This window comes from Phocoena sinus, chromosome 12 (assembly GCF_008692025.1).
Source record: "Phocoena sinus isolate mPhoSin1 chromosome 12, mPhoSin1.pri, whole genome shotgun sequence".
Lineage (NCBI taxonomy): Eukaryota > Metazoa > Chordata > Mammalia > Artiodactyla > Phocoenidae > Phocoena > Phocoena sinus.
In genome coordinates this window covers 15,866,101-15,885,198 of record NC_045774.1, presented here as the reverse complement: position 1 = coordinate 15,885,198, position 19,098 = coordinate 15,866,101, and the positions used below count along the sequence as shown (strand labels likewise).

Sequence of the window (19,098 nt, the reverse complement as noted above, 5' to 3'; positions counted from 1 at the left end):
AAAAGGCTGCGGCAGAGACTTGTTGCCTACTCAAGACCTAGTCTCCATTTTTTAGAAAAAGTTCCTAGGATTTTTTGAAACAAGTTTTCCTTATAGCTACAGCGGCCACATGAAAATTCTGACCAATGAGACAAAAACCAAGGATTTCTGGAAGAATATTGCTATCCCTGATTTACGTGCTGGTCCCTCCTGTACCCTGTTTCCTAGACAATAGATATGACACCTGTGCTACAGCAAGTTGCCACCAAGAAGGAAAATTCAAGAGATTCGTGAAGAGTTGTAGTTTGATATTTTTAAGAGACTGAACCGATACTAGCTATATAAACTGAGTCACTATTTTGTTTAAAGCATTATTATTCGGATTTTTATTAAAAGCAACCAAACTCAATCCTTAACTGATAAAAAGGTACAGTGTGGTCACATTTTATGCCAATCAGACTTTGCAAATTTGTAGTGAGATACAAAGGATTAGTAAGTCTCACTTTATGTGCAAATTTAAAATAATACAAATCATCCAAATTAAAATTCACCAGGGAGTGCTTAACTTTAAAAGTGGTTAAACCAAGTGAACTGTAACTGTATTTATGCTAATATCACATGGCAGCGCTATCTCAGTTGGTAAGAAAACTGACACCCACCATTCTTTTTCAACACTGTAGGAACCATATCGTTAAATGCACTAGAATTTCAGCCTGTGATTTTGGTGGTGATTATGCTGGCTTTGATTTCTTAATTTTATTGCTATATGTTAAAATATTTTTTACACCGGTAGCAATATCAACCAAGTGCTCCTTAAGTGGGGGTCTTGGTGCCAGTGTGGAAAAGAGCACCCTTAAATCAGTAACTTTGGAATAGAAGTCTTATGTGCTAAGAAAATATTATGTCCCCATTACTATGCTTTTGTTCTTCAGGCTTAGAAACAAAAATACACTCCAGTGATTATAGCTTTATGTGCCCCAAGAATGCATCAATCCTTAATTTTTAACATTTATTCCTACGAGGAAATTAATCTTGAAATATTTAAGGTTTTAATTTTATAGAGCACCAGAAACATTCTCAAAAAATTTCAACTGCCTTGAACTTGGCATACTTAAAGGAATAGATTAGAGTTTATGAAATGATAAAAATAATGAAGTGAAAGGAATTCCCTGGTGGTCCAGTGGTTAGGACTGTGTGCTTCCACTGCCGAGGGCCCGGGTTCAATCCCTGGTCAGGGAACTAAGATCCCATGAGCTGCGTGGTGCGGCAAAAAAAAAGTGAAAACTAGGTAAGAATTTTGAAGTATCAAGTTAGGATCTTGAACAAATTCTGCAACATAATAGGAAGCTACCAGAATGAGTGATTCAGCAGGTAGAAGAAGTAAAATTGCCATATTCTTTATATCACTGTGAGTATATATAAAACCATTCCTTCGTTATTTGGATAAATGTCTAAATGCTTTTAGTAAAGCAACCTTGCTTAAGGGGCTATTAATGTCATAAGGTAAACAATTTTGAAATGTGTGATTGCAGTAAAGCTAACGTATCTTTGTAATGCAAAGCAATTATTGTTATTATTGCCAACAAATAAAGAACAGGGCACTGACGAATGCCTTACACTTCTTAAAACTGTCTACATTAGAAAAAATTTTTCAGTTCCTTAAAGGTACAGACCATCTTTGGTATGATGCCCTATCCTGTTTGACGGGTTCACACACAGTAAGGGCTCCATAAATACATATTTACTGATGTGATTTATCTGACATACACATTACCACTTAAGGGCCTTTACAGCCATGTGATTTTCTAAACTCCCTTTCCCTAGCAATATGTAAGAGGAAAGAATAAGACCAATGATTCAGCCTTCTCTTTATTCTCTGCCTCTGGCTAAAGGATTAGGAAGAAAGTACTCTAAGAGACTCTCCATTCAAGCCATTTCCTTAATCCTCCAACTACTAACCAGGAAAACATCCCAGGATCTCCTCTCCTCCCCGACCCCCATATATTTTCTGGTGCAAATCCAATATATTCAGAACACTTAAATATAAAATTAATAGGAAATAATAATAATCAAGTGAAGAGAATGGGCCAGAAAGAATAATCTTTTTTTCTTCCTAGTTTAGTAATAAATCTCCCTTTTCAAATCCTTTACTATAATGCATACTTATGTTCTCATTTTTAAAATTAAATAGAGATATCTGAAAACGTGGTCACTAAAATATTAACAAGGTGAAGGAATTTTAAGGGTAGTTATTTTTGTATAGTGGAGCTAATTTTTAGTTTCTTCCTTATATGGTTTAATTTTTAACAGGGAACAGATATTACTTTTTTATAATCAGGAAAAAAGTTACTATCATTTTTAAAGAAAATGTAATCAATGCTTGATTATTCACATTTAGTTACAATTTCCATGGCCAATTTTTACCTAAAATGATTTCTGCTATCTAAAATATTCATCTAAACTATGTAATCATGGAAAATAAATTTTATTAGTAACCTAAACAAAATGGGTATGACTAAATAATAAACAGACTATGAAAACTTTAAAAATGAGTTCTAAAAGTAAATATTAAAGACTTAGCATAATTGACATGAACTGAAATTTCACCAAAAAAACTTGAAATTCTTGGAGACTGATCACCAAGTAAATTTTTAGTTTTTCTGAAGTTAAACTTTGAGTCTGAGAGGTCTGTGAGCATTAAGTGCTGAATGATGTCTCTGGCCGCTCTTCCTTCTCTGTAGTATAAGCTTAAACTTCATCCCCTTAGGGCCCTCATTTCTAAAACAGCCACTCGGCTCACCCTCACCAGGGAAACTACCGCACACAGACAGATGTCCTTGCCCTGCCCTCACTTGTGGCTTTCCTCACCTGCACTTCCACTCTGACTTCATGACTTCACCTTTTAATCTCAGAACCACAGAGAAAGCTAAAGAAATAATAATTATTTTGTTTTAATAATTAATGAAATTGTAAACAACATTCTTTGCTGATAGAATATACAAATTTCTATACATAGTTAAATTCTCTCAAAGGAAGCATCTGGGCAGGAGGTCACCTAAAAAGTGTTATGTAGTGTAAGGTAAGGAAAACCCTTTCTTTTGTTTTTAAAAATTCTTACCTCATCAAATCCAGCAGCTTGCAAGTCTTGAAGCATTTGTGGATTAACTTCTGAAGTACTCCGACTTGTTTCATTTGCAAATGGTTGGAGAGAGTTTCGAATTTCCAGCAAGGCTTTATGATGCATCCCAAACTTGGGTGGATTTCTGACTTGTCGCGGATCCTCAGCTGACATTTTACTCACGTTATGCTCAGGCTTAGCAGCATCGGATGGTTTGGATAAATTCCTAAGGGATTCCCGAATTTCTTGCAGCATTTGTCGGCTGCTGCCAGTGTAGTTACTGGCAGGAAAGGTCTTAGGCCTCATTTGTCTATATCCTTCTGGCTTTTCACTCCTCTTCATGAAAACATCTATATATATAACTCACACAAAAGACTTCTTTAAGAGCTACTTGATAGATTCAGAGCTTTCCTTTGAGCAAAACTGAAAAAAATCCTTTGTAGAAGTCCCCAGGAATGTTAAAATTTTTACGACCTAAATAAAAAAACAAACAAAGCTATAAAGTGACTGATAAAGCAATATCATGTATAGTAGTCAGGCACCCCCTTAATTCCGGGGTATACCTTCTAAGACCACCAGTGGATGCCTGAAACCTCGGATAGTACCCATCCCTATATATACAGTAGACCCCTGAACAACACGGGTTTGAACTGCATGGGTCTATTTATATGTGGACTTTTTTCAACAAATAGTTGAAAAGACGGTACGACGCGACCTGGAGGTTGGTTGAACCTGAGGATGCAGAACGGAAGGCTGACTGTAAAGTTATCTCCGCCCGTTTTCAACTGCACAGAGGGCTGGCACTCCAACCCCCAAGTTGTTCTAGGGTCAAGTGTACTATGTTTTTTCCTTTACATACATATTTATGATAAAGTTTAATTTATTAATTAGGCACAGTAAAAGATTCGCAACTAACTAATAATAAAATAGAACAATTATGGGAATTCGCTGGCGGTACAGTGGTTAGAACTCTATACTCTCACTGCCAAGGGCCCAGAGTTCAATCCCTGGTCAGGGAACTAAGATCCCACAAGCCTTGCGGCCAAAAGAAAAAGAAAAAAAGAACAATTATAACCACATACTGTAATAAAAGTTATGTGAACATAATTTCTCTCTCAAAATATCTTACTGTATAAATGAAATGCTTTTTCCATCTTAACTAAGCACTTATCATATACTGTGGCCATAACCTTTACAGTTTGAGGTGTGACAGCAAAACTAGCACAAATTTCTTTTTCCTTCTACACAATTTCATGTAGAGAAGATTCGTTCTTACCGTAGATCTTAAAACCTTGGCACACTATTTTTTTTTCTTATTAAATCAAGAACGTTCACCCTTTCACTTTAAGGAAGCACTTTACGGTGTATCGGAATTGCCAGCATCACTACTCTTGCGCCTTAGGGCCATTATTAAGTAAAACATGAGCTGCTTGAACACAAGCACTGCAATATCATGACAGTCATTCTGATAACCCAGGCGGCTGCTGAGTGACTAATGAGAGGGATACACTGGACAAAGGGATGATTTACTTCCTCGGTGGGATGGAGCCAGATGGCATAAGATTTCATCCATGCTACTCAGAACGATACACAACTTAAAACTTATGAATTACTTCTGGAATTTTCCATTTAATATTTTCAGACCACAAGCGACCATGGGTAACTGAAACCTTGGAAGGCAAAACCACAGATAAGGGAAGACTACTGTATTAGGGAGGAAAAACCCCCACTGATTTATAAGTTAAAAGACCTAGGTTATAGTTCTGGCTCCATTACGGATTACTGTATAGTCAGGACATGTTAGTTGTGCCTATTTCCTAATCTACAAAATTACCTCAAGTACTGGTTATGACGATAAAAATAATTTCAAGAGTGCTTTAGTAAGCATATGAAGTACAGCTGACCCTTGAACAACACAGGGGTTTGGGGCACCAACCCACCACAGTGGAAAATCTGGGTGTAACTTATAATCGGTTCTCTGTACCCTCAGTTCCAAGTCCGTGGATCCTGTATTACAGTAGTATTTACTATTCAAAAATCCACGTACAAGTGGACCCACACAGTTCAAACCCGCGATGTTCAAGGGTCAACCGTATATACGAATGCGAAGGATTTCTGGTGAACAATACAATGGGCAACCTCCCATTATTAAATTCTTCATCTAGTGGCTACAACTTTAGGTTTTACTACCAGACTTCAAGTATACAATTGCTTTAAAAGAAAGGGGACAGCCGCTTTTAAAAAGGTTTTTAAATCACTAGTCCAGAAGATACCTTTATGCTTCAAAAACAGATGCTTGGATTTATTTCTCAAACTGTGGACTGGGACTCTAGAGACAGTAAGCTTATTAACAACAGGGTGAGGAAAGGACCTCTAAGGACTTGTCTAATTCCTTACTTAATGCATGAATGGCTTCTACAATGCACTGGAGCAATAGTCACCTAAAATCTACTTAAATATCCCCACTGATAGGGAAATCACTAACTCAAGAAAGCCATTCCATTTGTGATCTGCAACAACTGTTAGAAATGTTCTGTGTGGATCCAACACCATGAAATCTCACTCAGTGCATATTCAGAGCCTATTACAGGCTGATGCTAAACAACTTTGTCTGCATTCTTACCAACCATCATGTAATGTTGAGTGGTGATTACACTTAATGAGACTAGAAATAGGTGATAATTAGCAATGTTTCATATCCCCATGGTTCCAGTTACAAACTGTTTCACCCAAACTCTCTGAACCTCAGTTTTCTCATCTACAAAGTAGAGGCAATAAACCTGTGTTACCTCCTCAAAAACCCTTTCCCCAGTTACCTAATTACCCTGTTTTATTTTCTTGTTAATACTTACCACTATCTAAAATTATCTTACTTGTTTACTTGTTGTCAACCTCCCCTCACTGAAATAAAAGCTCCATAAAAGTACAGGACCTTATTTGTCTCATAAACACTGTCTGTCTACCACCTATATCAGAGCCCGGCACATACTGAGTGCTCGATAAATATACATGTTAAACAAATGAAATAAACATGTCTCCTAAACATCCCAGTTCCTTTAACTGTTCTCCAATTCTTGTCATGCTTTTCTGGATACACTCTAGTTTGTAAAAATCCTACTGGTGCTAGAAAAGCACAGCACTTGTAATGAAAAAACAAACAAACAAAAAATATTCAAGTATTTGTTCTGTTAATTATTAGCAATGTGAACTTTGGCATTTAATTCTCTCAAAAATTGCCTCCTGAGGCATAAAATGGTTAGAGTAAGAAGGTTTACCTTATGGCTTGAACAAGGATTAAGAGGAACAACCCAATACAACTAAAGGAATATACACACAAATGTTTAAAACTGTAGAATGCTCCTGGCAATACCATCTATAAGAGCAAATATAGATGTCATCAATCTAGATGCTCATCAGTAATTGTTTGAGTATTTATAGTACATCTATATAACGTGATGAAGGAGATGTTAAAAAGACTGATGCAGTTCATGAACAGATACCCATAATATTCTTTAATATTCTTAAGCAAAAAAGGCAAATTTCAAAACACTTTGTATAAAATAAAAGCCAACTTCTATTCTAAAATTAGACTACTGTGATGGAGAACCTAATATATAGCAAAGGGAACTCTACTCAATGCTCTGTGGTGACCTAAATGGAAAGGAAATCTAAAAAAGAGTGGATATGTGTATACGTATGACTGATTCACTTGGCTGTACAGAAACTAACACAAACGTTGTAAAGCAACTATACTCCAATAAAAATTAAAAAAAAAAAAAACAGGAGGGCTGCAACAGCCCCAAAAGCAATGCAGCCCAGTATAAGAGCCATATCAGTTTCAAAAAAAAAAAAACAAAGATTATCACGATGGCTGTACAGGTCTGTAAACATACAAAAAAACACTGAATTATGCACTTTAAATGAGCAAACTCTATGGTATATAAATTGTATCATACAGCTGTTAAAAATAAACCTTTTTATTTTAAAAAATTATATTTATGGATATTAATTACATATATACACATACATGAATATTTGCAGAAGGCCTGAGACAGGATGAAGTCCTGAAGCAGACCACTAGAGGCACAGTTTCCTGATGACTTCACCTCAATAATCAGTACTTTTGTGGTACAACTGCTAAATTAGTTATGAATCAATCAAATTCTACTTGACAAGCAGCCCACATTTCTCCATTTTGTAAAAACAAAAATAATGAACTTTGTCACTGTTACGTCTGTCTACAACATGACCCAATCTACTGATAATTATTTCATAAACGAAATTCGGCCTGATACATCTTGTGCTTTTATGAAGAAAGCTGGTCTCTAATGATAAGCATTTTTTCCCCTCAGCCTTCCCAGAATATTAATAGCTTACTAATGAATTTTTCTAGGTTTAACACTTAGCTCACCAGTCTAAAGTTGCAGAATCAACTCTCTACCCTTTCTAAAAGGGAAGATATTTTCCACTTCCAGTCTAGAACCTATCATTTCTCCATCATCAACGATTAACAACAGTGGTTGTGCAATGTCACATGTCAGTTCTCTCAGTATCTGGTTTGCACTTAATTTATAGCATCTAGGCAATCCTTTAATATCTCACTTATTTTGGGTTTCAACTCCAAGTTAGCCATCATTTTTTTTTTTTTGGGCCGGGCAGTGTGGCATAAGGGATCTTAGTCCCCCGACCGAACCTGTGCCCCCTGCAGTGGAAGTGCAGAGTCTTAGCCAACTGGACCACCAGGGAAGTCCCTAGCTATCATTCTATTTTTTTTTAATTTTAAAAATTTAAAAATTATTTATTTATTTATTTTTGGCTGCTCTGGGTCTTCGTTGCTGCGTGCAGGCTCTCTAGTTGCAGTGAGCAGGGGCTACTCTTCGTTGTGGTGCACGTGCTTCTTTCTCATTGTGGTGGCTTCTCTTGTTGCAGAGCACAGGCTCTAGGCGCACGGGCTTCAGTAGTTGTGGCTCGTGGGCTCTAGAGTGCAGGCTCAGTAGTTGTGGTGCACGGGCTTAGTTGTTCTGTGGCACATGGGATCTTCCCGGACCAGGGCTTGAACCTGTGTCCCCTGCATTGGTAGGCGGATTCTTAAGCACTGCGCCACCAGAGAAGCCCCCTAGCCATCATTTTATTATTATATTATTTTACCACTTCCAAGATCATTCTCCTTGATAGAGAAGAAAAACCAAAATAAGCATAGTTTTGCTTCTCTCTGTCAAGATACTACATTTGCCTTCCATCCCCCTAAAACAGAAACTGGTAAACAGCAGGCAGTGCAAAAATACCTGTTAAACTAATAAGTGCAGGTGATTTATTCCTTCTTTTTACTCTTAAGAAAATATAATCTTGGTTTTTTTCTAATTATAAAAAGATGGGCCTTACTTAAAAATTCAAATATTATATAATTATGTAAAGTAGAAGTCCCTCATAAGCCCCTCCTTCAACAGAGACAGAATCACTGTAGTAGGCTGAATAATGCCATCCCAAAAGATAATCACTTCCAAATCCCTGGAATCTGAAAATGTTATCTTATTTGGAAAAAGGGACTTTGCAGATGTCATTAAGGAATTTGAAATGGGGAGATTATCAACAATTATCCAGTTGAGCAGTACATGCATGGGAGGCAGGGGAGATGTGATACACAGAATAGGAGGAGGCAATGTGACCATGGAGGCAGAGACTAGAGGGTGCAGCCAGAAGCCAAGGAATGCTGGTAGCCAAAAGAAAGATAGAAATGGCAAGGAACTGCTTTTCTCCTAGAACCTCCTAAGGGAGAGTGGCCTTGCTAACAACTTGATTTTGGGCCAGTGATACTGATTTTAGAATTCTAGCCTCCAGAACTGTATGAGAAAACATTTATGTTGTTTTAAGCCTTCAATTTTGTAGTAATTTGTTACATAAGGCACAGAAAACTAATACAATCGCTATTAATACTGCATAATCTAACATATATTACTCTTAATCAAAATGGGATCGTAACACACAAAATATGATGTCATTCTTTTACATTATCATGTGACTTTACAAGAAGAGAATGTCGTGTTGACCAAACTTTTCTGACCAAAGAACTTTTTCCCCCAGAGCATTTTATGGGATTCATGCTCTATGTAATATACTTTAGAGAATGCTGGACCAGTGAGATTCACTCTAGTCCTATATTCTGTAACTCTGTACTTTGACTAACATTCCTAACTTCCAAGTGAGTGCACAATGGTCACAGAAATGACTGAGTTCTGGGATACGTGTGATAATGGGTGACAGGTTTAAATAAATGATTAGTTTACACTTAGCTCTTTCATATACATGCAGAAATACTTGTGAATAAGATATGATGCCTGGTATTTCAAAATAATTTGGTTTTGTGATGAAGTGGATGGAGATTTGGATGAGACAAAAGTGATAAACTGATGATTGTTGTAGCGGGTGATGGGTACATGAGAGTTCACTGTACTGTTCTCTTTACTTCTGTGTATACTTGAGTTTTCCAAAACCAAAAGCAAAAACATAAAGAAAATGAAATGACTATAGCGCTCTGTATCTTGGAATGGTTCTGCTACAAAATATTTATTTATTTATTTTTACATCTTTACTGGAATATAATTGCTTTACAACGTTGTATTACTTTCTGCTGTATAACAAAGTGAATCAGCTGTATGTATACATATATCCCCCTATCCCCTCCCTCCTGAGCCTCCCTCCCACCCTCCCTATCCCACCCCTCTAGGTGGTCACAAAACACGGAGCTGATCTCCCTGTGCTATGCAGCTGCTTCCCAATAGCTGTCTATTTTACATTTGGTAGTGTATATATGTCAATGCTACTCTCTTACTTCATCCCAGCTTCCCCTCCCCGCCTTACAAATTATTCTTATTCAAATGCAAAGTACACTAAAACACACAGGATTTCTTTAAAGAACCATTAATTCTATGTAACAATATTGTTTCAACATTAGCTTTTCAAGGGAAATAACAGAAACATTATGTTTAAATGTTCATTTCAATTGTAATATGATCTGCATCACCTGATGTCAGAAATGGTGAAATGGAGGAAATGTGGCATGTCTTTATCCAATTGCTTTTGATTAATACCTGTGGAAGAGACTACACTAACATACTGCCCTCTATTTCCCAGTTAGTTGCCAAAGCCCCGCTAGTAGGTATCTGTAATGTGTGTCCATTCTGGGCCAAGGCAGTTAAAAGCCACTGTGCTTCTCCATCTGTTGCTTTCCTGCTTCAATGACAATCCAGGTCACATTTTGAGATGGTAGCTTCACATTATAGGGGACTGTGGGTCCCTAAGCCACTGGATGGCTTACTAACGACCCCCATTGGACTGTGTGTGAGCAAGATAGGAAATCTCTGTTGTGTTAAGTCATTGATATTTTGGGATTTGTTACCACAAAACAGCCTAATATTATTGTGGCAATAAAGACCGTCAAAACAAGCAGAGTCTATTTATTCAGAGCTTGCTATTGGAAGGGAGTTGGCCACCGTCACTCGTGTTTAGCAGAGACTCAAAGGCAGGCAGGGAAGCGGAAAAAGACTTCAGGTGTGCTCTAGTTGTAGGCTGCTGTCATGAGGAAGCTGGAGGCCAGCTAACTAAAAGTGGGACATCCTACGTGATTGTTTTGGGAAGCATATTTGGTTTTCTCTTGTTGGTCCTGAGAGAAGCTGGCATCTACTGACCAAGACTTGACTGTTTGGAACTATTGCTACTAAGACTGTGGGTCAGAGTTCTACTTTCATATATGATCTAGCCATTGTCTATTTGTATACGTAGTCTCTCATTACCCTAATACAGAAATTGGTACCTAGAAGTGAGGTGCCGCTATAATGTAGGCCAGTACGGCCAAGTGGTCAGATTGAGGGCTTCAAGGGAACTGATACTGGAGGCTGGAAAAATGGAGAACCATGTTTCACAGTGGCAAAATATTTGATAAAGTGGTTCGCCTGTTGTAACTCACAAGGTAACAAACAGCCTACTGAACTTGTAGTTCTATGACAAGAGTTTAGAAAAGAGAATCTCAGAAGTGTATGCTGGCTGCTATTGGCTATTTGGCAAAGCAATATAAATAAATGACAAGGTCATGAAAAAAAGCAGCTTATTTGCAAACAAAAATAGAAAGGGACAGAAAGGGTTCCGAAATTTAAAGTCTTGCAGAACTGGAAAAGCAGCTCGCTTTTAGACCCCAACATGAAGAGGTAGGATTAAAAGATTCTGAGCACAGATGCCCACTGAAACTTCTTGGCTGATTAAAGTACCTCAGTGGTTTAAAACAACAACAAAAACCAACGTTAAGGGTATGGCCTTCCCTCAAATAACCAACTGAGAAGCGAAATGGGAGTTCTCAAATCTTTGGATGAGGTTACTAACACATGTGAACTTTGGTTATGGTTACTGACACATGCAACTGACTGGAATTAAACACATCAGAAGCTTTCTAAATTGAGGAAACTGTTTTGTTAAAAAAATTTTTTTTTGAAAAACCACTCAAGCTCAAACTAAAAAACCCTTCAACTATTCAAAATTTAAAACCCTTGGGCTCTCAACTCCTATGAGCAGTAACTTAGTCAAGAAAGATTTGCACCTTCCAAAGACCGACTATTCCCCCAAAGCTCACACTTCATAGGTGACCAAGGATGATTAAGGAAAAAGGACTCCCGGGAGGTTCTTGGAGAGCAATGGCCAACAGTTACAAAAAACAGTGGATGAGGGAGTTCCTCCCAGACAACTGAATCAAGGTCCAGTAAAGGAATCTCCCCTTCCTCCAGCGCTGGTTGCTTTCACAAGATCTGCCTATGGTGGTTTTAAAATTATTTTATCAGCAATTGCTATTTCTCATTCTTCTCCTTTTCTAACAGTACTGCTTATTATGCCCTCCTGTCTCTGTTTTACTATTGTGTAATGTGGTGAGTGAGTGGGAGACAAGAGAGCGAAGATAACTTCAAAGGTCTCTGGGCCAAGAGGAGCTATATCCGGACCTGATGAAGAGAGTACTGGACATATGGACCATAGGACCTATGAATCTAGCTACTGCTGATTAGGGCCCAACATGCTAGCAAAAGAATAACATAATACTATGAATCTCTTCCTAGGACATAAAGTATAGTGTTTTCTTGATTCTCAGATACATGCTTTTCCACATTTTAACATTTCTAAAACTGAGTATATCTTAAAATCAGTATTAAAAGGAATTTGCCAGCTCCAAAGTGGAGTTCTGGAATAGCAGACAACACAAATAGCTAACCTGACCATAAATAAAAGGCCAAATTTCCTTGTCACTTCAATTGTATTATTTTCACTGGCAGCACCACATGGTTGAATCTAGACCCTTGATTAATGCTCAAAATGTCTTCAAAAAGATTCCACTATAATGCAGCATTATGTACTCAGAAATTGTCATATAATAGACAATGCAGGACTTCCCTGGTGGCACAGTGGTTAGGAATCCACCTCCCAGCGCAGGGGACGTGGGTTTGATCCCTGGTCCAGGATCTCACATGCCGCGGAGCAAGTAAGCCCGCAAGCCACAACTCCTGAGGCCGCATGCCTAGAGCCCATGCTCCACAACAAGAGAAGCCACCGCAATGAGAAGCCTGCACTCCACAACAAAGAGTAACTCTCACTCGCCACAACTAGAGAAAGCTTGCGCTCAGCAACAAAGACCCAAGGCAGCCAAAAAAAAAAAAAAAAAAAAGACAATGCAATTAAAGGCATAAACAACTGCCAAATTTAGGTGAGATCACTGAATTTTCAAAGGTAAAAGTCTTTTATGAAGTACAAGCACTCAAATACCTGTCAACCCTTTTGAGTTACCTTCAGAAGAAGCTGTTTAATTTCTAACAATAACTCAACTGAGGAGAAAAAACAAAACTAAGAGTTTAAGCAAAAGGAAAGGAAGACAAAACTCCAGTATTCTTCGACGTGCCTCAAAATCATATACTCAATCATAAAGTCAATAAAGAGGTTCATGATAATTAACTGGGGTTATGAAAAGCAGCACGCCACCATGATGCTATCTGTTAACTAACTAAAGCCCAAAGTAAATCAGAAGAATTCTAGATTCTGAATGTGAATAAAGCTAAGACTCAAAAAAACTGAATGGTATACAATTGAATGGATAAATGTGTTCTATTGAAGGTTAGTTAAAAACCATGCTTGGGCTTCCCTGGTGGCGCAGTGGTTGAGAGTCCGCCTGCTGATGCAGGGGAAACGGGTTCGTGGCCCGGTCCGGGAAGATCCCACATGCCGCGGAGCGGCTGGGCCCGTGAGCCATGGCCGCTGAGCCTGTGCTCCGCAACGGGAGAGGCCACAACAGTGAGAGGCCCGCGCACCAAAAAAAAAAAAAAAAAAAAAACCATGCCCCTGAAAAATTGTTACTAAACAGATTGCTTGTTTTAGACTTAACGGTGTCCTGGAACTGAGGAAATATGACAATTCAACCTCATCTTTTTAAAATAACTATACATTGAATTACATCATGTAGACGTATCATAACTTATCTATCCCCTACTGATGGTCCTTTAGGTTATTTCCAATTTTTGCTATTATAAATAATGTTTTAAACAGTGATAACTTCAATTGTATTGGTAATATTCTAGTTCTGAGGATGGGTGGTAAGTTCATGGATGTTCATAGCTTACATGTATACACATATTCCTTCTACATATAAAAATTAGTTAATAAAAACTGTGGCAATAAAAATTCTTGTGCTGGGATTTCCACTACAGGCGGCACGGGTTCAATCCCTGGTGAGGGAACTAAGATCCTGCATACTGCATGGTGGTATAGCCAAAAATAACTAACTGACTAAATAATAAAGTGTATAATTCAATGGTTTTTAGTATATTTACAGAGTTGTAACCATTTAAACAATCCATTAAAAAAAAATTCTTGTGCACCCATTATTGAGCATTTCCCTTAAGATAAATTCCGAGAATTGGAATTGCTGGGTCAAAGAGAATGCATATTTAAAATTCTGATACTTATTGTCAGGTTGTCTTCCAGAAAGGTATACTAATTTACAATCCCTCCAACAAGGTATGGTTGACACTGGCATTAACAAACGTGAAACTGATATGTGAAAACTCTAATAAGTAAAGAGAATTTTTAGAAGAACACTTCAACACTAAACAGCTTACCTCTTTAACCCATGCTACACTGGTGCCAGATGAGTCTTCCTAATACATAGTTCTGATCATGTTACCTCCCTACTCCAGAACCCTCAATGATTCCTTTAACTTAGTTAAAGTCAGAGATCTGGGTCAAAGAGCAGGGTACAAATCCCAGTTCTACCAGTAACTACTATAGCTTTGTGATCTCAGCAAGCTGTGCCTCAGTTCCTTCATCTTCAAATGTGCGCAATAATAGTCCTATTTAAATAGGGTTATTTTAAGCATTAAATAAGTTTAATGCATGTCAAATGTTTAGAATAAGTGCCCAACTCAATAAATGTTAGTTATTATCTTCTTACTCTTTCCACTATCTTACCCAGATTCTAACCAAGCCAGATTACCTGCTCTCAGCTAATGTACTTTGTGCTTCTCTACTTTCATGTTCTTACTCTTCCTGTTCACTACTCTTGGAAGAGCCCCACTGCCATATTTCTTCTTGTAGAAATTATACCCAACCTTGAAGGTCCCATTCAAATGCTTCCTTCCTGAAGTTTTCATTGAACTGGTAGCTGTCAACCTCCTCTGAACTCCAAATGCACTTTGCACAGTCAAATAAAACTTATTTTTCCTACTAGATCACAGATTGACAGAGCATAGGTGTCTTGGGGATATATAGATATAAACAGATAGATTGATACGTATATCTATCTATCTCTATATATGTATATCTACCTATATATCTACATATATATATTTATAATTTCAGATGAGCAAATGGATCCAGAGAGGTAATGTGGCCTGCCTAAGACCATTTAGCCATCTCAACATCATGCTAGGAATGGACTTGACACATCCTGAACCAGCCCAGGGCTCTTTTTACCATACCTACATCTTGAGTTTTCCTAAGGGATTATAACTACTCACATTCTTTTAAGAGATACTTAAACTGGTTAGACTGAAAAGACAAAACCTCCATTTCTTAGAAAGTTCAGACCTTCATCAAATGTGAAAATGTGAGTCCAAACAAATATCACTGTCCAGCTTAGAAGAAGAATAGATCCCATTACAATAGAAGATTTCAAAGTGTTACCTTAGGTTGAATCAGGTTTTTTTTTTTTTTTTTGGGCAGTACACGGGCCTCTCACTGCTGTGGCCTCTCCTGTTGCGGAGCACAGGCTCTGGGTGCCCAGGCTTAGCGGCCATGGCTCACGGGCCCAGCCGCTCCACAGCATGTGGGATCTTCCCGGACCGGGGCACAAACCTGTGTCCCCTGCATCGGCAGGCGGACTCTCAACCACTGCGCCACCAGGGAAGCCCTGAATTAGGTTTTTAAGAAAGATGGCCTGTCTCAAAGGTTGACTAAATCAGTCATAAGAATAGCAACAGTAATATGTACTGTCATAGCACCATAGTCTTAGTTGTTCATACAGCAATATTCAAGAATCTCTGCATACTGATGACATCTCCAATTCAGTTTCTAAGAATTAACATCAAAAGTGAAAACAATCACCATATTTTATCTTCATGCTGAAAAATGACTGCCATTTCTACTTGATAAAAATGTTGATCAATGACTAAATAACTTTTGCGGTCTACAAAAATCCCCCACTAATGTAAATATAACATCTAGAACAAAAACTAAATAACCAGAGCTGAAACTGTTCCTAGACTACATTTACATAGAGTAACAAGGAGAAGCATTAAAAACAAAAACAAAAACTCAACCTACAGAAGGATATCCACACATGATATCAAAAATATGTAGCAGAAGTATTTTATTGTTTGCTTTTGAAGAGTGGCAAGTCATATTCAATAAATATTCAGGCATAGAAAAAAATGCGCCTTCCCTGGCGTGTACCATGATCTAGTTTCTTGCAGGAGCAGCCGATCAGAGGAACACAATGCTACTTCTTTTACTGTTAAATCAGTCAAATTCCTCCACTGCCTTAGGGAATCAACTAGCTCATTTTACCTGTCTGTCAACTTATTACAGAAATAACCTGAGTTAAATCACAAACGTAGACACCTTAGCAGAGAACATTCATTCCAATTATAATGTCCTACCGTTTCTTCCACATGGAGGAAATTTGATAAAAAATTCTTAATCCTCAATATATAATCCATAAAGGCCGGACAAGCTTCACATGATTCAAATTCATTTCCCTAACCGGAGTGAAACAATATTATTTGTGCGAGATTATACTTATTTCTCACTAGATTTATGAATAACTTCTACATGACGATATATTTTGAGTAATATTAACACATGGGTCAACAGACATTAAATTTTCTTCCCTTAGAAAAGAGCTTTCAATTGGAGAATGGGGTTAAATCAAGTCACCTGAGAGTCATTCTTTGTGATACAAATTCTTTTTGAAGTTATAATAAACGATGTTCCCTTAATTTCCTTTCCTTCTTTTTCTGTATTTACATACACACGCCTACTCCACAGAGATCCCTCCATCTCTCCTACCCCTTCCAGCTATGAACAGTACCCTATTTACAGTGGACTGTAAGTAGAAATTCCGAGAATTTCAAGGTATATCCAGCATCGGGTCCCTCTGGGATGAAACAACTGCGTCTCTGTTACTGCGAATTTCCTTCAGAACTACCTTTCGCTTTTCCCACCTTTCGCTTTTCCCTCGTTCCTGAACACCGCTGACCCGTGCGTGTTGGGGATAAGGGTGGAGGTGCGAGGGAGTCCGCGCACGGCCTCCGACGACACCGGCTCTTCCTAGCCCAACCTGAACCTCCAAGGCCGCAAAGCCCGGGGCTCTTCCTCCAGCCCCGGACGCGGCCAACCCTCGCTTCCCCAGGGCAGGGCTCCGCTCAGGTCCGTGCAACCAGCCAAGTCGGGCCCGCACCGGGCCGGCCCGGCCCGCCAGTCCGTAGCAGCCCCTGGACCCCCGCCAGCGGGGATGGGCGTGGGCCCCGGCGGCCACCGCCCCGCCAACTCCGGCTCGGGAGAAGAGAGTGCGCCCCACCCGCTACGCCAGCCTCGGACCTACCTGCCGGGGAGAGAGGGGCTCCTGGACAGCGGCCACGGGCCCGAGGGCGGGCGCCGAGGCGGCCGGAGGCCGTCCCGGGGACTCCAAGTATACCCGGTGGGGCAGGGCGGGCAGAGACGCCGGGGGACTGCCGCGGGCCAGCGCGGCCCGTCGCGGGGGTCGCGGGGACCTGGCTCTCCCCTTAGCACCAGGCTGCCGCCGCCGCCGCCGCCATTTTGCCTTCCACTCGGTGTCGCCGCCGCCGCACTCCGCTGCAGGTTTCCCGGATGTGGGCATTTCCCGGCGTCGCTTGCGCGGGGGCCGAGGACTGGGGGCTTCGGCCCGCCCGGCGACGGGGAGTGAGCACGCCGCCTGCGGCCTCCCGCTTTCCGTAGTCGCCCGTTTCTCTGTGTGTCTGCGAGCGTCGCCTCTGCCTTGCGCCGCTCAGGTGACTCGCCCCGGCTGGTGGCGTCAGGTTCCCTCCAGCCTAAGCCCACTCATTTATTTCATTGTCTATCTCTTTTCAGTTGAACTCTTTCTATGGACGAATATAGGATAAAAGATGCACATCTGGAGGAGTTTAATTCTCAGAACCTCGCTGTGGACATCGGGATTTCTAGACGCTTTGAAATAAATTGATATTTGCTTAGCACTCTTCCCCCGAGTAAATCCGTAAGTATTTTCTGAATCAGCCAGATTAATATATTCTCGAACCAGGACAGATTAGGGAGTTTAGAGATTTTTTAATGTCAGCCGACTTGGTAGAAGAGGAAGTCGTTATTGCCGTAATTGGGATAATGGTAACTGCGAGAAGAGGTTTTATTTCTTGTTAGATTGAATTAGAAGTTTGGGATGGGATCAATGGTTGTATGATGTTTAAAGGTACCGCCCACCCATTGTAAAGAGCGCCTTTGCCAATTCTGCCTCTAGAAAATATATACACTTAGTATTTTCAAATATCTCATCCTTTTTTACTAGAGACAATTTTTTTAAGACTTTTTTCTGATGTTGAATTAGTTGCTGGCTACTGTATCCAGAAGTTCAAATGTGAAAACCTGTTAAAAGATTACATTCCACGAGCACTTGGTTGAAAATCTGTATTCCACAATCACAGAGTCTGTAGAAGACATGGCCCAAAGTGGCTGACTTAATAGCTCTAGGTCTTACTTTCTTCAGCTGGAGAACTAAGTAACCTGCAGGGTATCTTTCAGCCTCAAAATTAATATGAATTATATGAATCTAATATGTTCACAGGCCTGCTTGTCCTTTGTAGATGGATTATGTATCTGGAAGAGCAGACTGCTGCCTAAACCTTGCCACCTCTGTCACCAACCCTCAGAACTTCTTTATTTAAGCTCTTCATCTCTCTAAACCTAAAGATGGGCATCTCCAAAAACTACTGTCTTTAGGAGAATTCCTAGATAATTCAAGGACCTCAGTGAATGGCTCTATATATTAAGAGGTTTACTCCTGTGAAGTAGGGGGAGAAAAGAGCAGGGAAAGGAGAGAAGGAATGTTCAGGATAGAAGAACCAACCAACAGGATGAAATGTGGCTGAGACTGGGACTGGGTGGAGGTGAAAGACCAGGAAAATGCCTACTAAGGGTGCTGATGTCTGAGAATGGCAATACCTGCCATTGTGTTTGGAGGTCTTTGTGTTGTTGCTGTGATGGAAAACCGTTGGTCCAGCTTCAGCCTGTTCAACTCTTCAGTGCTTCATGGAAGAGGGATATTTTGATTTTGTTGTAGTTGTGTGGTTTTTGTTTTGTAAGTATAGTTGAGTTACAATACTGTGTTAGCTTCAGGTATACAGCAAAGTGAATCAGTTCTAAATATATGTATTTTTCATATTATTTTCCATTATAGGTTATTACAAGAGACTGAATGTGCTGTACCGCAA

At 39.5% G+C, this 19,098-nt stretch overlaps 2 protein-coding genes across 2 annotated transcripts in view; one reads left to right on the top strand and one right to left on the bottom strand.

Moving 5' to 3' along the window:
- Positions 1 to 17,474, bottom strand: part of LATS1 (large tumor suppressor kinase 1) — a 41,956-nt gene extending 24,482 nt beyond the window's left edge. Inside the window, exons 1-2 of the mRNA XM_032650979.1 lie at positions 17,220 to 17,474; positions 3,098 to 3,571 (exon numbers count right to left, since the gene is read on the bottom strand). Of these exons, the coding sequence (XP_032506870.1) occupies positions 3,098 to 3,439 (342 nt within the window). The 5' untranslated portion in view covers positions 3,440 to 3,571; positions 17,220 to 17,474. The remainder of the gene's footprint in view (positions 1 to 3,097; positions 3,572 to 17,219) is intronic.
- LOC116763269 (translation initiation factor IF-2-like) lies at positions 6,965 to 17,870 on the top strand. The gene is given in 3 exon segments (XM_032650850.1): positions 6,965 to 6,976; positions 16,950 to 17,102; positions 17,104 to 17,870. Coding segments are annotated over 3 exon segments (819 nt in total). The 3' UTR covers positions 17,758 to 17,870.
- Positions 17,871 to 19,098: the final 1,228 nt, after the last annotated feature.